The 25,670-nt window shown below is 39.8% G+C and overlaps 1 protein-coding gene across 1 annotated transcript; it reads right to left on the minus strand.

Annotated features, from left to right (window-relative positions):
• Positions 1 to 2,703: 2,703 nt before the first annotated feature.
• On the minus strand, positions 2,704 to 22,454 carry taldo1 (transaldolase 1). The gene is made up of 8 exons (XM_043705994.1): positions 22,303 to 22,454; positions 17,355 to 17,478; positions 12,653 to 12,760; positions 11,479 to 11,610; positions 9,824 to 9,999; positions 8,082 to 8,279; positions 5,114 to 5,259; positions 2,704 to 2,927 (listed from the first exon to the last, which is right to left on the minus strand). The coding sequence occupies exons 1-8, from the start codon at positions 22,403 to 22,405 to the stop codon at positions 2,895 to 2,897; spliced, it is 1,020 nt and encodes a 339-aa protein (XP_043561929.1). The 5' UTR covers positions 22,406 to 22,454; the 3' UTR covers positions 2,704 to 2,894.
• Between the last annotated feature and the right edge of the window lie 3,216 nt (positions 22,455 to 25,670).

A 25,670-nucleotide genomic window follows, 5' to 3' on the forward strand; every position in this document is an offset into this window, starting at 1 on the left:
CTACTTGAAGCTTAAGTGATTCTTAGCTGAGGCATTAATTCAGAACAGTAGACAATCAAAAATGCAGGAATACCTGTGACCTGTACATTGAATGCTATCACAATTAAATATTGAGTCTGGGCAAATGTCAATAGCAGCATCTTTTGAAAACAGGACTTGCTGGGTTAGTAAATCAAACAGTTTTACTGTTTCACATTGCAATGTATTAATAGTTCACATGCAGTGCAGAAAGGAAAAGATTACTTCTATCCTAATGCTCAAACCTTCATGTTCAACTTTTTGTTCTTTCAATTTTGAGGGAACAGAAGCAGGACATTAATTTAGGGTAGAACTTTCAGTAAACAGGTTGCCATAAGTAAACAAAGAAAGTGTTCATGTGCAGCTTAATTGCAAGCTAGAGTTTTCTTTACCAGCACTTCATTCTAAACCCAATACTTTTAAAAAAAAAGGAAAGGGCTAGATCTTGTGGTCCACCTACAGTTGCTCAGAAGCTTCAAGGCGAGTCTCTTGGAGAAAACTTACATTAAAAAGAAAAATTTGAATCCAGGATTGTTCAATCATTCACTGTTTCCCAGGAACTCAGTTGTGGATTCTGCTATCTTCAGATAGTTTATCATGTGCATACCATAGAAAGTAAGGCATGTGCCTAGCCAACTATTTTCCCCTTACATTAAATCAGTTTCTCTCATTAACATGTTAATTTACATTGAAATTTTAGTTTCATCCCATAAAAACTCCAATAAGAGATGTCAACATAAAATGCCTCTTCAAGGCATGCAGTTTGGAGCAACAATTGGAGAGTGATTCAATCCCTTATTCAAGAGAAACTATAGTGGGGGCACTAATCTGGTTTCAGTTTGAAGTCAAAAAAAAGAGGAATAGGCTGCTCATTAGATAAGCTAGATTTGGACTGCAACTTTAGGAGAAATGTGGACCTCTTCCCCTGAGAAAAAAAAAGAAAGTGCTCCTAGAAATGCATACATTTTAATAGTTTTTACATGTACACACTTAAATACAAATCCAATCATGAAATCACTTCTGGATTAAACTTCAGAGGTTAGTGTTCTGGAAAGTTGAAAGAAGTGGCAATTGTTTACTGTAGTTCTACTTTAAAATTCAAACATGAAAATCCTCTAAACAATGTGAAAAATCAATAAGTTTCCCTCTGGTTGAGAAAATACTCAGCATCTTCAGTTGTTATTTATGGTGGCCATGACAAGTAGTAATTTCTTCCTTAGTAAATCATTTGCAGATAAGATCGCCAACATCAGTGGTTGAAAACCAAGGAAAGTGATCAGTCATGCGAGAACCTATGTTCACTCCTGGATTAAACAAATCAGCTTAAGTCATGACAAAACTACCCACAAAACTGTTGCTTCGGGTAGCTGATGCACATGGATCAGTAGACATTTTCTATCCAAGGTCCCAGTAGAACCATATTCAGAAGAAGCCTGGCAAAGAGCAGTGTTCTTGTCAGGTTGTGATGAGATTAAAAAAAAAAGGAGCTAGAAAATACCAAAAATGCTGACGACTTCTAGCCAGATGAGCTTTTACACACCAATATTCTGTTTCCTGCTCCTTCAGCTTCTTATACTGCTTCTCTGGAACTCCAATTTTTTCCAAATGAATTATGGTATATAGACTAGAACTAAGACTTTGACAACTAACTTCATTCTGTTGTGTTAATTGCCCAGTAAACAAGTTTCTCATTCCTTTGTGTCTCAAGAGCATGATAGAAATAATTGAAAACCAACAGAATAATGAAATGGAAGTTTATTGCAATAGGATAGGGCATGATCCAGGGCAATTAAGTGTACTAAAGAATCTCAATGCACCCACACTTATGAAAATAAAGTTATTCAATTAGTTTTATTGTAGATGAATTAGAAGTGCAAGCAATTTCTTCTAAGAATAAAAAGTCTGAAAAAAGTCTTAAGTACTTACATACATTGGACATTTGCTGCCAACTTTTTTTGCAACTACAATTATAAATCAGTGTCTCCACCATGTGGTACAAGTGGCAAAAATCAAGACTATATTCTTAAATCAGTTAAAACATTACATATAAATGAAAATTCCCCAAAAATTGAGGTGACATTATCTAACACGTCAGAAGAATTTCAATATCAATTCAGCTTTACCACTTTTCAATCTTGAACACAATTTGCACTGCACAGTCCATTTATCATAACAGACAAGACTTCATAAATCTATTGTACTTCAATTGATAACCTGCTTGGGGAAAAAGTGCAACTGGCTGCTTAATATTCTTCATAAATGAAGAATTCTTCAATGTCCATCCAGCCCAACTACACTTTTCATAATATTAGATTACCTCTTCCATTTTCTCCTACAGAATCTGCACAAAATTCTTGATCCCTCAAGCCATGTTGGTTACTATCGTTTAGTCAGCAAGGATTTTTACAATCATTGCACAGGTAACCAGATCTGTACAAAATCTTCAAAAACAATATATTTGGTCACTGCCTTGTATGCCAAGAACTCAACTTAATTTACCAAATAAGTTTAGACTGCCACAATTAACCAATATCTTCCCACCTCATTAGTATAACACCCTTTGTTTCTTGCACCCATACAATGTTACAATAAGTATAGTCAGATCAAATTGTATAATAGAAACAAAAAGAGCTACTGATGGGTTAAGAAATAGAAATCTCACAGCAAAGGCAACCAACACATTAGTAGTTTTATGCATTTATTAGAAAGAGCTGCACTGTATTGCACAAGCCAACATTAAGTACTGCTCAATAACAGATACACCAATGATACAATGTATGGTGTACCTTTTACATGGTTGGTCAAAGTGAAAATTAAAAATTTCAGCCATCTAACCACACGATTCAAAACAGGGAAGTGTGCAAGTTAAGGGACAATTAGCATCCATTCTTGGCAGTAAAAAGCCGTTCCTGCAAAACGAACAAACAAATATCAACATAAAACAGAAGAGTCAGTTATAACATGCACTGGTAAAAAATCTGGTATACATGCCAACCCTTAAGAGCAATTACTCATGCCATCCTTGCAGAATTTAAAACTAGTGGGGTACAAGTTGCAGAAATCACTCCATTTCTACAATTTTAGTCTTGGTTTATCCTGGATACCATTTGTGTTTATACACACAAAATTAAACTTACTGTAGCTTAGTTAAGGTGACAGGATGGTGAAGCAGCTCATTTGAATTAAAGATGCCAACATGGCATTTGGTGACCAGGCAGTACCTCAGGTGAAAAGTTAAGCACTATTAGGTTTGTCACACAGAGTTTGCAAAATGTTTTAGACTAGATTAAATCTCCCACAGATGTGTTGCAACTAGTTTCCTTTTTCCAATGCACTGATCTAAACGAAAGAAGAGAACTTTTTGGTTTCCAGATATCCACATCAATTTAAAAAAGACATTTTACCAAAAGCATCGCTAAGGGACATTGCTTTCAGACACTTTGAAAGCAGCCTGTGCAGTATACCATGGTGGCACAAGTACATTCTATACCCACATTTGATTTTTCCACAAAATGCAAATGATAGACAACACCAGATTTGATGCATGTTATTCAATCTGGACTAGCCAAGCCCAGTAACTTCCCCATCCTACATATTCCCCAACTGAACATGCTTTATTTAAATGGCTCGCCATTCAATTTGCACATTATGTGCTTTTGACTTGCCAAATTTGTAGTAGAGTTCTTAGACTATTGTGATGTTGAAGGGAGTACAATCTGGCAGGCATGTATGGAAGCAACCTAGAAACCTGCTCAGGTTAAGGAGCTTTACCTACAGTCCCTCTTTACCTGCAAGATTTAAAAAACGAGAGAAAGCAGAACAGCATACTAATTTGGATGCTCAGCCATGATCATACTGAATAGGCCTGCACCCTTGAATAACTAAGTAGTCTACTCCAGCTCTTAAATTTTATGGGTTTCTAAATGTTAAATCAGTCTTACAGCTTTGGTCCAACTCATCATGCTGATGAGATATTCTACATTAATCTAGTCCCATTTGCCAGCATTTGGCCCATAATCCCTCTTAACCCTTCTTATTCATATACCCAGATGTCTTTCAAGTGTAGCTATTGTACCAGCCTCCACCATTTCCCCTGGAAGCTCATCCCATACATGCACCACTTGTGTGAAAACATTGCTCCTCAGGTCCTTTATATATCTTTCCTGTCTCCTCTAGCTTTGGACTCCCTTTCCCGGGAAAAGGCCTTGTTATTCAACCTATTCACACCACTCAATTTAATAAACCAAGTTATTCCAGATTGCTACATATTTGTTGTAGTGATGCTGTCACATGGAGCAGACCAAATAATTTTCAAATTGTTGACAGATCAGAACTGTGGAACAGATGCCATTAGGAAGCTGCTGCCAAGCCATTTGCTTGCTTTTCTTTGGGGGTGAGGGGGGAGTTGATTCCTTAAGATGTCCCTGCTGAATGCTGCTTTCCTCACTTGACCTCCATGACAGAAAACTTGGGGAGGTGCCTCCATTGACCAGTGCTCCAACTGAAGTGTTGCTCTTTGCAGTCAATTCCAATGCAAATAAAAAAAGTTGTTTATGAACATCTGCCCCAACTCTTGTAAACAAGTGCAGGTTAGTTATCCTATTAGGATGTGTGCATTGAGCACTCTAGTGGATCTTCCATTAAGAGGCAGTTAGCAGTACTTTCAGTACCAGGTGAAAAGACAGCATTAGATTTGCACCTCAAGAGGATCTTATGACTGAAATAAATCACAGAATCCCTACAGTGTGGAAACAGACCCTTTGGCACAACAAGTCCACACATTGAACTAATTCTGGGTTTCAATTTTTCAACTCCAAGATTTTCTGCCTAATTGATTTCCAACTCAGCACGATCTCTTATGTAAACGAGGACTACAGTTGCTGGAAATCAGAATTGAAACTGTGGTGCTGGACAAGCACAGGTGGTCAGGCAGCAGCAGAGGAGCAAGAGAATTGACACTTCATGCATTAGCCCTTTATCAGGGCTAACGCCCAAAACGTCGATTCTCCTGCTTCTCATATGCTGCTTGACCTGCTGTGCTTTTCCAGCACCACACTTGACTATATCTGGTGTGTCAGTCAATTTTCAACCATACCTTTAGCATGTTTTCTAGTTTAACTGCATCAGCTGAAAACTTGCGGATCCCGTCAGATAATTTTTCCACAGCCATCTGGTCCTCATTGTGTAACCATCGAAAGGTCTGTTCATTCATTTCAACTTTCTGTAGGTCAAGTGCTTGGGCTGCACACAGGTAAATAAGAACTTTTAGGATATAGGTTTTCTAAAAAATTCTGGAGCTTAAAATATGAAAAGAGTTCGCATACAGAAATTTCAGTCATTACACAGCCACCTGAGGCAAGAAAAGTGGTTCCTCAAGTTATGATCTTTCACAGAGCATTAAACACATTAATCCATAGTATACTAGTGAGCTAAAAACATTAAATGTTAATTAAATACACTTGCATATGCTGTCAACTGTCCTCAGGACTTTAGTTGATCTTTTTCTTTCTGCAGGGACTCGCCACCATTTTGAAAGAAAGAATTAACTTGATTGGAACCAAATTTCTCAAGAGGTATGTGCATCCTTCAATCCCATAAAGAATTTATAAAAAAGTCAGTTTAAAAATAGACATGCACCTGTATTGAAGGTTCTGCCACAAAGCACTCTTGTCAGTGACAATACTTGCCTCACCCCAGAGGAGGGAGTCTAGATTAAAAGTGATGCAAGGTTCTCCATGTAAGAATAGCTAGGTTTGTGCAACAAATAAAACTAGCAGTTGGTATAAATTAGGGTCTGCCTCCTGGACCAGAATTATTGCCAGTTCTTTCAAACTTTATCTGAAGATATACACTTGTTCATGCCTCTTCTTTTGTACAAATATGAGTTGAGATCATTACATTTTAAAAAGTATTCAAACACTTATCTACATTTAAGTCGGATACCACACAAAAAAGTTTAGTAGAAATACAATTGGAGATCAAAGATCAGATCAGGACCACCACTTCAAATATTCAGAATTATCCCCTTCCTCTGTGCTTATTGTTCAGAGACCAAAAAAGGAACAGACTTCTCTTCCTAGATGTCACAGTAGAACAGAAAGCCAATGGAGAGCTGCAGACCAGTGTCTATAGGAAAGGCACGCACACTGACCAGATTCTCAGCTACAGGAGCAATCATTCCAACAACACAAATAGAGCTGCATCAGGACATCTAAAACCATGACACACTGCGGCACTCAGGAACTACTAGAAGCGGTGGAAAACCACCGATACAATGTATTCAAGAACAGGTACTCTATAAGCACAGTCTGCTAATTCTTACACAAGAAACCTAAAGATGACAACATCCAGAGACTCTTCTCACTACCATACATTAAAGACTCAGTTGACAACCAGACTACCCTAGTCCCTTGGCATCATGGTAGCCCACAAACCTACCAACACAAACAGCTCTTGACGAATCTAAAAAGGACCTGTTCCAACAACCAGCAGAATGAACACCCGATACAAAATACCCTACAAGGACTGCAATAAGCATTACATTGGACAGACAGGAAACTAGCCACCTAAAGACATGACCCACTATCACTAGTATCCTTAGAGATGGAGGGACACCAGTTCGACTGGGATAATGCATCCATCCTGGGTCAGACTAAACAAAGACATGCACAGGAATTTCTAGAGGTCTGGCATTCAAACTGGAACTCCAAAATGATTTGGACACCACAACCTCAAAACAGGAGGTGATAATCATCACCACAACAGACCATGACACCAATAGTAAGTGGGACAAAACACCAGTGCTTCATTGAAGGCTCACGGATCAGGATGAAAGAGATCCGAGAACAAATCTTGCAGCTCAGTGATCAAATCTACCACCAGATTTAGGAGGTGTGGTTGCCATAGACAAGTTAGACTGAATGATCAGTAAAGGCATTACCATGGGCAACACACCAGTTAATGCCAGAGTCAACCAGCCTCTACTTGAAAAACCCAGTGTGCAACATTAGCTGTTATTTTGCAATTGTGCAAAAATCTGCAAATTTCATCAACCCATATAGGACTGTTAGTTGACTTCTAGTATGTGCACATGCATGTACTGGAAAATATGTACATTTAGAGGGGAATGTTCAGAATAGATGCAAATACAGTTAAACTGATTTTAATACATGAGTCATTCTGGATCATTTCTCAGAACAGAATGTGTTAACCAGAATTAACCAGCAGTGTTCAAGTGATGCATTCTCCAAGGCACTGCCTCGACCAAAGTTTGTTTGCCAGCCTAAAAATCAGACCTCTGACCACAGTACAAGTACCAATTTCTCTTGGGTATTCCTTTGTAATTATTCTTGAAGATAAAAGGCTTGACAAAAATGAATATTACTTGAAAAAATGCAATCAAACATTAAAAATAAGTTATTTCAGGCAGTTACTGCCTTTTATTTCTGGTGAGAAACTGGTCTATTGTAACAATTTCTTCTCCACAACCTTTGTCACTAAAGTTGCCCTTTTGAGGCACTCTACATTTTAAAATAGTTAATATCTAGCTGTTAATGTTTATTTTGGCTAATTTACATTTATTCCTCAACTTGTGTTTCTCTAAAATCTCTAGGCTAATTTTATGTTATAAATCTCCTCCATTAAATTAATTGATATTCAGCTTCCTTGCAAAGCCACAATGGATTTTTTGATGAATTTTGTTTGTTATAGTGAAACATTTTACATTATTTCCTTAAAAAGGATACATTGAAGCAGCAACCTACTACAAAGTCCATTTAACTGTAGCCAGATCTTCCTTCAAAACAAATCCAAATTACCCTGGTGTAAATGCAAGCAGAGTTGTTTGGGATTGACATACACCACAATTAAACTTGCATCACTAAAGACAGCAGGAGAGCACCGTTTGATAATTCAGCTGGAAAAAATCTTGCTTATAGCAAACAATGCTGTAGAAACTCAACAGGATCTGTTGAGAAAAAATTAACACTGCAAGTCCAATAAAAAAGGTCTTTAGAACCACAGCATTCTTGGTTTCAGATTTCTTGCATCTGCCTTCATCTTACCTTTGTTAACACTCAAAGTAGGTGTTAGTGTTTCATTGTCTTGGCTAAGCTCCTCCAGCAGTTTTGGAGATATTGTAAGATAATCACAGCCAGCCAATGCCTTGATTTCACCAACATTACGGAAAGATGCTCCCATGACAATAGTCTTGTACCCAAACTTCTTATAATAGTTGTAGATCTTTGTTACACTCTGCACACCTATAGGCAAATCAGGATTATGAAATATAAAAGTCAGGTGACAAAACCAGATTACTTTCCTCTAAGAAAGAATCCCATGCAAGAGATCTCTTTATAAAAGTTGTATCTAAGTATAGGCAAGCACGAGAACAATTGTTAAAAAGTATTTTATTGCTCCAACTGGAAGTTATCTTTCTCTGTAGCTGTCCTCAAGACATGATTTGTCTTGTCAGTACAAAACAATACTTTTCACTGTCTAATTTCATGTGACAAATAAATCAAACCAACCAATGGTATAGTTAACTTACTAATTCAAAATAACCAAACAGGAACATAGTCCAGCAATCCAACAGAAAAGATGAATCGAAAAAAGTGTCAACATTTAAAAAAGTTAGAGTAAAAGGATTTAGTGGATTGCCAAATTATTGATGTTTCAGCTGCCCATTGTGTAGTTTTGTGCATTTTTGTTCAGGTAAACTGCCAATTGGTAGTTTGTCAGAAGACTTCCCAATAAGCTATAGCAACAGCCCCACATATAAACATTACTTGAAATCAGTCCCACTACTGCACTATGCAATATAAAAAAGGTCAAACCCAGAGTTAAACTTATGCAAAGTATTTTACAGGATATTAGTGTCTAATTCTACAGAAGTGACTACTTCAGCACAAAGGTCATTGCACTCCAACATAAGACCAATGTGCTGAATCACTACTTCAAGCAGCCACTGTTTCAAAAATACCAAGACGCAAAGACAATTCACATGAATGTTATAAAAAGGTTCAACTCCAAACAAGGAAATAAGTCAAAAGTGATCTAAAGCATTGCTAAGGAAGTAACTTTCTAGAAGTGTGTCAAAGTGAAGAATGAGAGAATGAGTTCTAGAAAAGGTTTAGGGAGGAAATTTAAGAGTTTGAGTCTTGGCAGCCAAAAGACTAAGAAACAATGGCAATCTCAGTAAGTTTTGTTATACTCAAGGTCTGAATCAGGAGAAATGCAGATGCCAGAAGCTGATGTTAGAGAGACAGAAGCCAGACCACAAAAAGGTTAAAAACAAGAATTTCTTAAAACAAAGCATAGTTCAACTGTGATCCAGAGTGGTAAACCAGAGCACAGGGGAGATAGGAAATGAGTTACAACTTTGGATATGCCAAGGTCTTTTTGGAACACACTAATTAGTCAAGTCTTGCCTCATACAGTAAGAATTAGTGTTTTAGCAATGAATGAGTTCAGCTGGAGTGGAGTCAGGCCATGTTAAGGCTGTGGAATTAGGCTGGTTTTAGTGACAGCAGAGATACAAGTTCACAGAAGAGTCAAAGGGTGCAGTCTACTTTTGTCTCAGACAGAGACAGTTGCCTGAAAGAGGGATAAGTCAGTGGTATGAGATACTATTTGACTTTTACAGCAAATCATTTGCTACAGACAAAGAGTCAGAGGTCAGCTCAAAAACCCCCAAGTAGAAAAAGGAGCCCATGATCAATGTCTAGACAATTGCAGGCCATAGCTAAACTAGTAGCAACAAGAGTTACTGTTTTGCCACAGAATTCAAATGGATAGACAAGTGTACCTGGGTCCATGGATGGTTCAAAGCTTTTCTTATCAGTGTTGGCTATATGCCAGTCTAAAATGCGACCCACAAATGGAGAAATCAATGTTGCCCCAGCCTCTGCACAGGCAACTGCCTGAGCAAATGAGAAAAGCAGCGTCATGTTGCAATGGATGCCACACTGTTCTTCAAGGAACCTAAAACAGAAGTACTCAGGGTTAACTATACTTTATTTGGAACAGTAAACTAGTCATAGCAATTCAACAATGTTGTGTACAGCAAAAGTCAGTAGGGAAGAAAATAAGCATTTTGTAGTTTTTAATATTCAACCCAACTACCCAAGAGATTTCAAAATCTAAAATTGACTATGAAAAATTCACCAGCACAATATCAAGCAAATTTTTCTTCTGCTCTCATTAGGTCAGAATGAAATAGCTTATCCAACATCCCACTTTTCTCCCATCTCCAACAGGATTCATGAATGGTGCTGAGCATTGTTCATTAATGACTATACATGACATTTCTCACTTTATGGAGGGAAGGTCACTAACAAAGCAGACAATGGGTGGGCCTAGGATGCAACCCTGAGGAACTCCTTCAGAGGGGTCATTGAGCCAAGGGCAACTCCAAATACCAAGTTCTCTTGTTAGCAGGACATTGCTAAGCAAATGTGGTTTAAATAGCATAATCAGTGACCCCCTTCTATCACTTTAGATGGCTGAGTTGGATTTCTCCTGCTGCATGTAGAAGACAACTGAGCAAACTTCCATGTTGATATCACTACTGTAGTTATACTAAACAGTGCCTAGAGGCATGGCAAGTTCAGGAGTAGATATGTACAGTACCATCACTAATGCAGTTGGGGTCCAGAGCCATAGTATCCAGCACCTTCAGATGATTCAAGGTTAGACTAGTTAATAGTTGACTTAGAGAATAAGTGATTTACTTTAAATCAGAGTTTCAATGAAATTAAGTGGAGAGACAGTTCATATATAGAGGAATTGCTCAGTGGGAAATTGAATTGAGAGGACAATAGAAATGTACTATGGAGATTCCAGAATCCCCATGCACAACCTCTGTCTACATTAGTTTATGACTGCCTGGTCAACAGAACATCTGGGTCATTGCCTGCAAAGTATGATTCTGTACACTTGACTAACAGACTGTTTAATTACAAACCTGAGAGACAGCTCTGAATTTTGGCACTGAAAGTGCCCCTGAATGGGGGCATGGAGGCACTTAAAGGATTGACAGGGCTGGGTTTGTGCTGAAATTTGCAATGCCAAGTCTATCAGGTTTCATTCTTTTGAAACTTTAAAAACAGTTTGATACAAAAAAGTCACTGCTATGGTTCTGGAGTCACATTCAAGCTAGGCCAGGATGACAGTTTCCCTTCCCTAATTATAAAAGGGTATTAATCACCATGTTTTTCACAATTCAAATTTTAAGAAATTCCTTTTGTATCAAACCCCAATCCCCAGTACATTATCTAGTGATGAAGTACAACTCCAACAAGACCATTAAAACCATCAGTTGCATTCTGTTTTGGACAGATGTTGGAATTGAGATTTTGTTGGTCTTGTGAAAAGTTATAGAATGTGCAATATTCATGGCAACTCATTCCATATTTAAGTTTGACATTTAAACTATTAGTGTAGTTACAAACGAGAACTTACTTTCCAGCCTGGATACCTTCCCATGTGGAAGAAAGTTTGATAAGAATACGATCCTTGTTAATTCCAGCATCCTTGTACATCTGAATTAGGCGTTGGGCCTTTTGGATCATGGCATCCTTGTCAAATGATAATCTAGTATCAAAAACCAAAGAGATAGGCACTTCCAGATTATCTTGATTAAAACTATAAACAAAAAGATACAGTTCTGTTTATCCTATGGGGGGGGGGGGGGGGCGCATGTCATTTAAGACTAGCATATATTGCCTATGATAGTGAGCAGCCTTTTTTGAACTGCTGCAGTGCATCTAGAGCTGGTACTGTGCTTTTAGCAAGGATGTTTGGTTCTTGATCCAGTGGCAGTAGGGCAAATGGGAATCTAGTTCCTAGTCAGGATTGGAGAGGAAGTAGGGGTTGGATTAAAAAAGTACATAGGAGGATTGGAGCATGATTTATAGAGATCATAATTTTAATATAAAGCTTGGCTGGGTGGCTTATGGGGGTTGAAAAAATAATGAGGTTATATTTCTGGAACTATAAACATAAAATGAGTATGACTGAGAAAACAGATGAGCATAAATTCACCTGAAGTAGAGATTGTGGGGACTCTATGTCATGGTGGTATTGCTCAGAGGAGTTATGGAATAAGGTTTTTCAAAGAAAGAACATTAAGAATCCAGACCAGGAGGAGTGCGATTAGAAGATACAGATAGAGGCTTTGAAAAGCCAAAAGATCTCAATTGTGGAAATACTGGAGGGAAAAAAAAAGCGGTTCAAACAGAACTGAGAACAAGCAGTTAAATCAAACTTAGATTTGATGGGAAGGAATGTGTCTAGATTTTGAAATAGATGTAAAGAGATGGAGTTGAGACAATAAATTGGTTTTGCCATGAGCTTTGAAGTCTTTCAAACTATAGTTAGCTTTTTATTTCTTTTTGTTTAATAAACTTATCTTGGGGCTGTGTGCTTATTCACCAAAGAAAGATTATGTTAAAATAAGGAAACAAAAAGCATTGTTAAACTAAAAAGAGATCAGGAAGAGACTTCATAGTCCTACATAATATTAATACACTGCACAACTGCTCAGAATGGACAGTAATAAAGTATCTTGGACAACCTAATTGTTCTGTTGGGAAGACACTTTAAATATCTGGTAGATAGCTTCAAGTTCTAGTACCTTGCGTCAACTTCAGTTGAAACTCTGCCAGGAATTTTCTTCAAAATTTCGACACCAAAATTGACAAACAGCTTGTCTATGACATTGGAGAGTTGATCAGACTTTGATCTGGAAAAAAAAAGTACATTGTCTCAACAAGAACACAGGATTGAGATTTTTTCAAAAAAGTGACTCAAGCAAGTGAGGAATCAAAACTTTTTTTTAATGTGGGTTAGACATTCTGTATGGAAGAAAGTCACGTCAAAGGGTCATGGTATAATGGTTCTTTTGACCGTTTAAGTTAATGCAAAACCAGGCTAAGATGTGAAAATGCTTAGAATGAAAATGCTTTTACCTCAAACAGCTAAATTACAAATTTTAAATTTCAAAATGGAGGTAACATCTGTAAGCATACAATACATTTTACACATGACATCAGAATTAGGTTTTGTATTGTTTTATTGGGTATACAATACCTAGCCAAAGATGGATCGCGAACTGTTTAAATACTAAAAAAGCTAATTAACTAATCAAGGTACTGCGAAGATGTATGCTTGGGTTTCAGCATAGAGTCACTAACATGAATAAAAGCAACATAATGGTGTAATATACAGTCCCGAATACAGGTCTGGCAGGAAAAAAGTGCCAAGATGCAGCAAATCCATAGGAAAAAGGGTATGGAGGAGATAGTTGAGTGGGCAGGATAGCATCATGGGAATAAAAGTAAGCCTAAAAAGAAAGTTAACCAGAAGAGACAATCTTAAAATGGAACTAGAAGATGCTGGTATAATGAATAATCTGGAGCAGTTGATACAAGAAATAAAAGTTTGCTTGGAGGCATAGCAAGCAATTAGGTTAACAAATGCAAATGTTTCCCTGCAACATAAAGGGACTGGTGCCATTTAAAAATAAAAAGCCTTCACGGGATGTGGATGGATATTGTTGGCTAAGCCAATGTTTAGTATCTGTCCAACTTAGAGCTCATGACAGCTGCGTTGAGCAGTCCATATACCTCTGTAGACCCAAAGTGCAGTTGTGGGGAGCGTTTCAGGAATTTGACTCAACAAAATAAGAGTGCCAAGTCAGGGTGGCTTAGAGGTGAATTTGAATGCGGCAGTTTTCCTGTACAGTTACTACCCATCTCCACCTAGGTGGAGAAGATCATGAATTTGTAAAGTGCTATCCAAGAAGCCTTGTGATGTTGCAGTGCATTTTGTGGATAGAATGCACTGCTGCCACTGTGCAGTGAAGAGAGTGAACAAAGTGGAAAATAATATGCTGGGTCAAGCATGCTGCTTTCCCTTTGATGGTGTAAAGTTTCACATGCATTGTCAGAGCTACATTCGTTCATCCAGACAAGTATTTCTATTCTTTCAAAATTCCTACAGTCAAAACATTGTAAACTTTAGAATACACCAGTTAAAAGAGGTTCATTTCATTCAGAAAGTGGAAACAGAAATCAGTATATTTGGGAATATTGAATGGATGAAGAGTATGAAAATTTACTCATGAAATATGGGTATCATTTATTGCCCATCCCTAATTTCCCAGATGACAGTTAATAGTCATCATTGCTACAGCTCTGGAGTCACACACAGGCCAGACCAGCTAAGAACAGAAGACTTTGCCAAAAGCAAAGAAATTAGTGAACCATTTATGTTTGAGGGACAATTGGCAGTAGTTAAAATAGTTGCTATTTGAATAGATTTGTTCTTCCATTCCAGATTTTATTGAAGGGTTGAAAAGTGTGGTGCTAGAAAAGCACAGCGGGCCAGGCAGCATCCAAGAAGGAGAATTGACATTTTGGGCATAAGCCCTTCTTCACTTTTCAACTCATGCCTCCAGCATCTGCAGTCCTCATTCTCCCAGATTTTGTTGAATTCAAATTTTGTCATGTGTCATGGAGAGATTCAAATTCATAGCCCCAAGTTCCTGGATTATTCACTCCAGGGGTAAGGATTGCTCACCCAATGATACCACCTCCCAGTAAGTTGCCATCTTCATTAGAAATGAGTGGAACAGGTTTGAAGGATTGAATTGTTTACAACTTCATTTCACATGTTTTTCAAAGAAAAAAAAAGTGTAAGGAAAGAAATAAAACCGCAAGTAAAACATTTACTATAAAATGAGATTATAGCCATGTGATTATTCCTTTGGAAGATGAAAAGTCAGCATAGCCACAAATTCAAATCAAAATGTCAAGTTTGAAGAGAACTAAGAAATACAGATGGCTTTATCAAGAAAGGTAGCAAGAGTAACTAGAGGCATTCTGAAAAAACACAGAACTTTAGCTCGCAAGACCATTCAATGTGAAATAGCCATCATGTAATAAACTGATGTAGTTGAATGTATTAGCAGCTAGAACTGTCAGAATCTCAAGTCACAGTGCAGGGGTCAAGGGAAGGTTGAAAAAAATTGAAAAAAGTGAAAGAAATTTAGGATTAGGGAAGCATTGTGAAATTCTGTTTCTACTAATTCACTGCTGGACTTCAGTTAACTATTTAGTTTGTCAGGTAGAAAGATTGGTTAGCCAACCATTATAATTCTGATCACAGATCCTCAAGTAATCCACAGAAGTACAACAAACATTATAGGAGTGCCTTTAGTGTAAAAGTCCCATCACACTTTGTAGCAAGTGTTACAAAAAACAAACAAGTTTGACACCAAACAGCAAAGCAGTCATTCGTACAGATAGCTAGAAGGCTGATCAGAGATAGTTCTTAAACCCAACAGCACAAACATATGTACCCACACTAGATAACTGGTCACAATAAGGGAGTAGGGAAGGAAAAAAGTTTGAAAACAAGGATGGAGATTTCTACTGGAGTATTGCATAACCTAAGAACAAATGGAAGTCAGGTGAGCATTGATGTTGAGCGATAATGGAATTGGCCCAAGTTAGGATGCGGGCAGCCGAATTTGTACTGAATGCAAGTCCAAACATGGAGGAAGATGGAAGGCTCAGAGCATTGGAATAGTTGTCAAGAGGTGACTAAAGCATGAATGACAATTTCAGCAGATAAATGGTGGTAGGATTAGTGATGTTGCTATAGAAGACCAAAGAATAACCAATGATCAAAGTAGGCTAGTCAGCTCAGGCTACACCCTGCCATTCAAATTGAGGATCTTCTATCTCAGCTTCAACTTCTCCATGATTACCCTAATTCTTTGATTTAGTATCTAAGCAACTAGTAAGTGGAGCAGTCCTAATGGCATGGAGAATTACAAAATTTCACCACCTCAATATAAAAGTGTATTTGCACATCCTAGTCCAAAACTAGGAGTGCCTTATTCAGAGGTTGTAACCCAAGTTTTAAATTTCAGACACCTTGGGCAAAGAAAAATCTACTGTGAAGCCCTTTAAGTGTTTATACATTTCTAAGGAGTGAATAAATACACAATGTCTTGAAAATGACAGATACATAGTCTACAGCTCATGGGACAACCTGGCTCAAATATCATTTTGCTGCCTTAAGGGACAGGGCCATTCCAATAGCTCTGAAAAGGGCTTGTGATGGTAACCGAAGATAGTGGGAAGATCTTCCCATTGTTTAATGGAGGGGAGCTTCTAGCATTAGGTATCAGACAATCAGCCAGGCAATTTAGAAGCCATGGAGGGCTGAGAGATAATACAGTGTTACATAGATTGTTCTCAAAGTAAAACTGTAAACTGCCCTGTTTCCAGAGATGTCGGAGGAACAGCATTTAGATGAAGCGGGAAATCTTCGCAGATTATTCTTTGGTTAATATTGTGTGCAGTTCTGGCCTCCCTCTTATCAGGAGGATGTTGCTAGACCTGAAAGGGCTAAAAAAAAACTTAAGGATATTGCCAGGATTGGAGGATTTAAGTTAAATTGGAGAGACTGAATAGGCTGGGACTGTTTGCCCTGGAGGGTCAGAGGCTGAGGGGAGACCTTACAGGTTTATAAAATCATGAGGGGCATGGATAGGATAAATAGTTAAGGTCTTTCCCCTGGGGTGAAAGCTAGAACTAGAGGGCATAGGTTTGGGGTGAGTGGGGGATTGCCAGTATAAGGATTAAAAAAAAAAAGGACAAACTTTTTCCATGCAGAGGATGGTGAACATATGGAATAAGCTACCAGAGGAAGTAGTGGAGGCTGTGCAGTTACAAGGTTTAAACAAGGATCTGGAAGGGAATAGGAATAGGAAGAGTAGGGGGATATGGGCCAAGTGCTAGCAAATGGGACTAGATTAGGATATGGGGTTGGCATGGAAGAATTGGACCAGAGGGTCTGTCTATGCTGTATATCTACGACTGGCTTGGTAAGTCAGACAGAGGAAGGAGACTGATTGTCCTCTAGCTGGGATGAGCTACACTCACTCAAAACAGGACAGGAGCAATCAACAACATCACAGGATGAAAACATGAGCTATTTTATTTAACATACACTTTTGGTACTATATGCATGAGTTTTAAAAGCAGCAGCACATTAGAGTTCAAACTAAGCAAAAACTTGACACCCAAAATAAATGTTACTACAATTACTTTTTGAAGCAAAGTAAAGTTGGAAATATTAGCAATTCTCAAATTGCTGGAAACTAACAAGTACACTACCCTAGTGTGTTGGTTTTAAAGAGTTTTGCCGACAAATTCAATCCTTTAATTTACTATAATCAAGGGAAAAGATTCCATTTAAAACCTATTGCTGGATCACAATTTTAAAAATCGCCATCCATATGGCTTCAGCTTAAGTGGTCTTACCCGCCACAACTCTTGGCGTAGTCAATAGCATCATCAAGCAGCTTTGCATAAGCTGGCATCTGAGCAGCAGCAAGTATGAGCGAGGGGTTGGTTGTGGCATCTTGAGGTTTGTATGCATCAATGGCTGTACATGAAAAGCAAATTCAATTATGCCATACGTAAAAGGAAAAAAATCAAAAAGTACTCAAGATACATACTGACATCAAGCCATCAGAAGGATACTTAAGCTGATCACATGATGCTTGCAATCACCCATACTTATAAAAAAAATTGTTTTAGATGCAGAATGCCTAGTGTGGGAACAGGCCATTTGGCCCATTGCATCCACACATCCCACTGAAGAACATCCCACCAAGACTCATTGTTTCTGTTGCACTGCAATTTGTTAAAAACATTTCCTGGTGTGATCACTGAACTAATCGAGAACTAATCAGAGCAAGTAACACTTATTGGAACAGTAACCCCAATGTTAGATTGTCAGACATGCATACAAAGGGATTCAAATGCATTTGTAGTCAACAGATAGTGAACTTGTTTAGCTTCATTCTCCACAGAATAGCATAAATGCATTGCTAATACTGCAAGAAAATCTAGTTTACAGATGAACTGTACATCATGGTTTTCTGCAAAGTCAAAGTGACTAAGCAATTTGTGCCCTGCCCACATTTTGAACAATGCATGACCAAGTTTCTCAATGGAATGGAGTGACTCAAATTACAGCAATGAACACTTTAAAAAAGGTTCTAACTATTCCTATTCTTGATATAGATCAGAATATTATTTTTTAAAAAACATCTGCATTTGTTAGAGTTACTTTCAGGCATTTTATTAAAAGGCAAATTACTTCAAGTAGACAGAGTCAGTCAATTTCAATACAGATAGAGTTGATCCTGCAGGCATGCAAGTACTGTACTTATGACCAAACCCCCCCCCCCCCAAACAAACACTGCTATAGTACAGGAACTGGCTGAAAAAAAATGTACCAGAGTGGAGAGCTCTGGAGCTTAGTGATGTTTGCTGTGGAGACCAGGCCTCCAGTCCTCTGCCTTGCCTGATGCTAGATGTTGAGACATCAGAAGTGGTGTGAAGAGGCAGAAGCAGAGGAGTTGTTAGGCTAAAACAAACACTAGCTGGTCAGCTCCAACGTCCATTCGGTTCACCGGACAATAAATTGGACTGTGATTGCAGCAGACCTCTTAGCAGGAGTTCAGAGACTGAACTTGTTTTCACAGAACAGCTTAGCAACAGTTCTAGACACTAATCCAGTTAGACAGGCTTGCCTTGGTTTTACGCCGAAAGAAATGCAGCTGTGTGGTAAGGCTCCAGACACTACTCACTGGTGGATGTTTGAGATAGTTAGATGCAGACCTTTTTATTTGCCACAGGAATTTACTGCTGTCCTTAGAGAAGGACTATATTCCTCCCAGTGCCAATGTAAAGGAGGCACTCTGAACTATATGGGGCTATTAGTGGACACATTCTGATGGACTGTTTATTGTTGTTGGAGATTTTAACCATGCAAGTCCCAAATTCCTAAATTCCATTAGCATATGGACTTAGAGGAGGGAAGAAACATGCTGGATCTTGTTTACACAAACAGCCCCAATGCATACAGGATGGTGCCCCAGCCCCACCTCAGACCACATCTGTTATGCTAACCCCAGCATACAGACCACTCATGTGTCAAACCAGTTCTGAAGTAAGTGAAAACCTGGCTAGCAGGAGCCATTTCTGCTCTTCAAGGCTGTTTTGAGTGCACTGACTGGCACATATTCAGGGAGGCAGCAACCGATGGAGATTCCATCAGCTGGGAGTACTGATTTGCTACATTAGCAAGTGTATTGACAACACCACTGTGTCCAAGACCATGACTTCTCGCCCCAACCAGAAGCCGCAGATGACCGCAAAAGGTGTGCACTGCTCAGGAAGTGCGATTCGACCTGCAAAGCAGATGACAAGGCAGCCCTAACAACAAGTGCCAATCAGACCCAGGGCAGAGGCAAAACGTGCATACAATACACAGCCACTTTCAGGACAAATGGTGATACGTGGAGAAATGTGGAAGGGCATCCAGGCCACCACCAACCACAGAACAGCATCTTCTGCTTGTAGCAGTGATACCTCCCTGCCGGATGAGTTGAACAACTTCTACGCACAATTGGAGGCTCAAAATGACACGGCAGTGAGGAAGATCACCACCACATCCCTGCAACCCCCCCCCCAAACTCAACAGGTGATGCCATTTCCACACTCCATCTAACCCTCACCTACCCACCTGGAGAACACCTACATCAGATTACTGTTCTTAAGACTAGTTCTGCATTCAACACTATTGTGGCTTTCCAGTCAGGCACTGAGGAACATCGGCAGGGCCTAGAAACCTCCTTTTGCAATTGGATCCTGGACTTCCTAACTGGGATACCTCAGTCAGTCTGGATGGGGAACAGCATTCAACAACATCACACAGTACAGTTGCATTTATCTCTCGGGCAGCTAGAAACATTGTAGCTTTAAGACCAGGAGACAAATCAGAATTCCCTTGTGCAAAGAGTTGGATATAAAAATGAATTAATGTTCTGGCCATTAGAATGACAAATAAACTAATTCAAATTCACTTTTGACTATAATGAGCATTACAGTCAAGCAGCTCAGGTTCAAGTCCCACCTGCTCCAGAAGGTGTAACATTCTTGAACAAATTGATTGAAACAAAAAAATCCAGGGGGCCCCATTATTGCCCCTATCTCTGACACAGGAATGTCCCATTCATGTCCACTTGCTCCAGAGGCATTTAGTAATATTTCTGATCAGGCTGATTAGAAAAATACTTATCCAAGCCTATGTCTCATTTAGCTACAGGAACAGAAAAAGGACAACAGCTTACAAGAACTGCTTAATATTGCCTCCATATCTTTTCTATTCAAGAGAATATGTTGCAATGCAGACAGATCAGATCCACATGATGAAAAAGTTACCACAAAACCAACACCCATATCAGAAATTAAGCCACACTTCCTATTCCCATCCATCTCTAAAGCACTTTAAAACATTCAGTATTTACATGGAACTCTCAGTTTTTAAAATCAGAAGATAGAAGCCATTAAATCATCTTCCTTAACTCATATCAGAAAGCAAAATATCAAACAATGCAATCTGCACCTTAGTCTCAAAAACCAAATCAGCAAACTATACAATGTGAAACAAAACCCATGAGTTTTGGCTTTAAAGCATCATAGACATTATGTGTCAAATCAAATCCTTTTATGTGGTGTATCTTTAGTTTTTGTCACCTGCTTAACAATATAGCAGGGAGCGTTGCAGACAGGCATCTGACTGAGGAGGAGAATGGGCTTAGCAGCTTCCATCTTCCAGGGTTTTAAAAGAAAAAAATCTATATAATATTCATGAATATTAGATGTTCCAAGGCATTTTACAGCCAATGAAATACTTTTGATGTATGATGGGAGGCTGAAGGGTGACCTTAGAGGTTTATAAAATCAGAGGGGCATGAATAAAATAAATAGACAAAGTCTTTTCAGTCAGAGATGTACACCACGGAAATAGAGCCTTCGGTCCAAGCTTAAAAATGTGTTGCTGGAAAAGCACAGCAGGTCAGGCAGCATCCAGGGAACAGGAGAATCGACATTTTGGGCATAAGCCCTTCTTCAGGATTCCTGATATGAATAGGAAGGGTTTGGAGGGATATGGACCAGGTGCTGGCAGGTGGGACTAGATTGAGTTGGGATATCTGGTTGGCATGGACAGGTTGGAGAAAGTGAGGACTGCATATGCTGGGGATCAGAGCTTAAAAATGTGTTGCTGGAAAAGCACAGCAGGTCAGGCAGCAAAGGAGAATCGACATTTCGGGCATAAGCCCTTCTTCAGGAAATCGGCAGATGAGATGACCTGGGGGGTGCAGAGAGAGAGAGAGGGACTCACTGATCCTTGTAGAGGGAGGAGGAGCACTTCTTCAAGGAAGGCATCCTTGCAAGAGAATTCACAGTAGGTTAAAATCAACTAGGAGAAAGTGAGGACTGCAGATGCTGGAGATCAGAGCTTAAAAATGTGTTGCTGGAAAAGCGCAGCAGGTCAGGCAGCATCAAAGGAGAAGAATAATCGACGTTTCGGGCATAAGCCCTTCTTCGGGAATGAGGAAGGGCTTATGCCCGAAACGTCGATTCTCCTCCTTTGATGTTGCCTGACCTGCTATGCTTTTCCAGCAACACATTTTTAAGCTTGGACCGAAGGCTCTATTTCCGTGGTGTACATCTCTGACTAACTGTTGGAACGTTGGAAAAGCAGCAGCCAACTTGCACAAAACAAACTCCCACAAGCAATGCGATAACGATAAGGCCCTCTCTACCAGGAGTGATGCCCACTGAAGGGTAAACATGGGCTACCACAGCAGATAACTCCCCAGCCCTCCTTTAAAACTAAGGCCATGGGATTCTTAACATTCAACCGAAAGGGCCTCCCTCGGCCGAGCACTTAGGGGGGGGTGGGGTGGGAAGAAACGTATGAAAAACTGCAGGACACCCCGGGTGCCGCGGTACAATGTCACCCCTGGTGTCGCTGGCGTGTGCTCAGCTCTCCGGAGTGGGGAGAGCGGCACTGCAGGGGACTCAGCAAAGAGCCGACTGTTCACCAACCGGGCCACGACGGCACGAAGGAAACCGGCAGCTACCCCAAGAATGGGGATACAGGCTCACAGGAGCCGGCGGGGAGGTAGGCCGAGTCTGGATCCGGGGTGGGAGGTGGGACTGGGAGGCCGGCTCTGGAGACCCTTACCGTGGATTTTACCCTCCCTCCCCCCCTTGCTATCAAAGCGCTCATTAACCAGGGAGTGGGATAAGGAACAAATAAGAGGCTCAGACTTCTCCACCGGCCCGTTACCATAGAGACCACCACCCTTCCCACCGTTGCCATGGCGAAGCCCGCCCCCCTCCTCACCGTTGAAGTCCCCGGTGTCTGCCACCACCACCGTGAACTCCTTGAGCTGATCGAGCGCGGACGCCATTTTCTGCCGCTTACTAGTCGGGTCGCAATTTGCCATAGCGGGAGTGGGCGAGCGGCGGGCGCTTTATGGGGAGGGGGGGAGGGCGGAAGGCCCCCAGGGAGGCGGGGCGGGGGCGGTCCCAACTGCGTCACGCACGACACCGACCAATCGAGCGCCATGTCAGCCTCAGCCGCCCAATAGGCAGCTGACAAGGCCAGCAGGGGGTGAGGTTTGGTTGGCGGAGGGGGCGCGGTGGAAGCCGGATAATATCCAATCGGTTGAGCGAATGGACAACGCCGCGGCCAATCGCGGTTCCCCCCCCGGCTTCCGGGACAAGCCGCGCAGACAATGGACGTCCCTGGCGAGGATTACACAATCCGCATGGAGAAGCACCACCTCCACTCGGATTGGTCAGAGGGTGGGCTCCCCATGACCGACATCATGGTCAGGCGGTGATGATGTAGTGATCTGAGCAGCCAATGAGAGGTTTAGCCTTTTTACCAGCCGCGGACTGTGGTCATACATTCTGTAGAGAATGGGAACCTGTTCAGCTTTATTCCGGCATTGGTGGTTCTCGGCAACTTCCTCTTGGCAGGATTTCAATGCTTCCCGTCACTTTGTGTAACTTTCCTCCACTGTGCACTATTAAAGGCAGTGATAGTTAAACAACTCAGGTGGATTAGCCATGTTAAATGACCCATAGTGTCCAGCGATGTGTAGCTTAGGTGTACAACATTTAAAAAAATCACACAACACCAGGTTATAGTCCAACAATTGGAAGCACTAGCTTTCGAAGCGCTGCTCCTTCATCAGGTGGACAACCATGGATGCTGCCTGGCTCGCTGTGACCTCCAGCATTTGTTGCTTTCAGTCGAGATTCCAGCATCTGCAGTGATTTGTTCCTCCTGTTATACACATTATTATGAGCAAAGATTGAAATCCTCAATACAGTTCCTGTCTCAGCAACTGAGTCTCTAGATATTGTTCGATTTCACTGAATAAAAAAAACTCAAGCTTTCTCAATGTCTTCTTCTTTGCCTACTCTTCAACTGCTCTTTGGATCAGGCCATTAAGCGTGTTTTACAATTTAACACAATTATAGCTGATTGAACACTTAAATGTCTTTCACCCATACTATCCTCATAAACCTTTACATCGTTAATAAAGATTTATTAATATCTACTTAATATGCTTGAAGATTAATTTTTCATTACCCCTGAGATAGAAATTTCAAAGGGCATCCTAATCTGCACCTCTTTATTTTCACAGTGTCCCCCAGTTTTACACTCACCATTGTAGGTTTCAATGATTTCATCTCTTGTTCTTCAAAATTCTAGAGAATACAGAATTCTAAGAATACAATTTAGTTTGCCCAATCTCTCTTTATAGGACTAGCACACAGTCCCAGGAACATCTGGTGACAATTTATTACAGTCCCTCTATGGTAATAGTATCTTTCCTGAGATAAGGAGGCCAACACTGCACACACTACTTCTGATGTGATCTAAAGAAGCTCCTATACAAGACTATAGCAAGACGTCAGTACTGCTGTACTCAAATCAACTTGCAATAAAGGCCAACGTTCCATCAGCTTTTCTAGTAGCCTTCAGTGACTTATTGACAAGGTCCTTTTGCACATTTTCCAACTTCTCACTATTTAGAAATATTCTGGATATCTGTTTTTCCTCTCAAAGGATAACCTTACATTTTTCCACATTATATTCCATTTGCCATGTTCTTGTCCAATTACTAAGCATGAGGAAATCCTCTTGAAAATGATTTATATCTTCCTCACAATACACATTCTTGCTTAACTTTCTAACATATGCAAATTTGCAAATATTACTTTTGGTCCCCATATCCAAATCATTAATATATATTGCGGCAGCTGGGGCTCAAGTACTGATCCTCACGTTGCCTCACTATTCACAGTCTGCTAACATGAAAATGACTCAGTTATTCCTACTCCCTGTTTTGTGTATTTTAGCCAGTCCTTTATTATAATCAATTCTGGCAATGCCCAAATAGATCATTTTTATTCAGGATCCATTTATCATGTCATTATGATTGATTTTAGTATTTTTCATACTACTGATTAAGACTGATGCTTGTGTAGTGCACAATTATTTTCCTCGGGTTACTTTATTAAATAGTTGAATGGCATTTACAAACTTTCAATCAATAGTAATTACTCCAGAATCTGTGGAATTTTGGAAGATGACTACCATTGACTATCTACCTCTGTGACATTGAATATCAGGTCCTGGGAACTTCTTATCTTTCAGCCCCATTAATTTCTAACAAATATTCTTACGAATACTAATTTCCTTCAATTTCTCATTCTCCTTTATCACTTGGATCTCTAACTCTGGGAGATTTTTTGTAACTTAGTGAAAACTGTTGCAAAGTAATCGTTTAACTTCTTTGCTTTTTCTCTATTCCTCATTATAACTTCTCCTGATTCTGCTTATAATGGATCCACATTCATCTGAACAAAACAATTTCTTTTTATGTCCCTGTAAATGTTATTACTGTCTATTTCATGTTTTTTAATAGATTGCAATCATATTATATTCTTCCTTTCCTTATCAGTTTCTTGGTCCTGCTCCTCTGCTGTGTTCGAAAAACTTCCCAATTCTCAGATTTACAGCTAATTCAGGCTACTTTATAAACTTTTTCTTTGAACTTTATACAATGCTGAATCAGTCGTGGTTGACTGCTCTTTTTCATGTTTTTGAGTCCTTCTCTAGTTTCTCTTCTCATGGCATCTCTGCCCTCAGCATGTCCATGACATTTCTTCCTGTACTCTCAATCCTATTCTCGTTATTTGCTGCTCACCTGACTTGCCTTCCTGCTCCTTGTATGCTAATACTGTTAAAAAGTCTTGCTCTTCAGGTTTATATGCCACATCGGAACATTTGAATAAGAGTACGTCATTGAGCCCATCAAGTCTGTCCCACCATACCAGATCATGGCTGATCATCTTGACAGTGTCACTTTCCAACACAATTCACATATCCCTCAATGTCAGTTGTCTACAGAAATCCATAAATTTCTGTCTTGAATCTGTTCAATGATTGAGATTCCACAGCCCTTTGGGGCACACAATTCCAAAGATTCACCAACCACTGAGTGAAGAATTCCTCCTCATCTCAATCTTAAATGGTCTGCCCCTTTCCCTGAGATTGTTTCTCTGATTCAAGAGTCACAAAGCAGGGAAAACATCCTATCTATATCAATTTTGTCATGCCCTATACAAGATTTTGTAAGCTTTAATGAGATATCTGATCTTTTAAACACCAGAATGTAAAGACACAGTTTC

The sequence above is a fragment of the Chiloscyllium plagiosum genome, chromosome 16, assembly GCF_004010195.1.
Source record: "Chiloscyllium plagiosum isolate BGI_BamShark_2017 chromosome 16, ASM401019v2, whole genome shotgun sequence".
Taxonomy (NCBI): Eukaryota; Metazoa; Chordata; class Chondrichthyes; order Orectolobiformes; family Hemiscylliidae; genus Chiloscyllium; species Chiloscyllium plagiosum.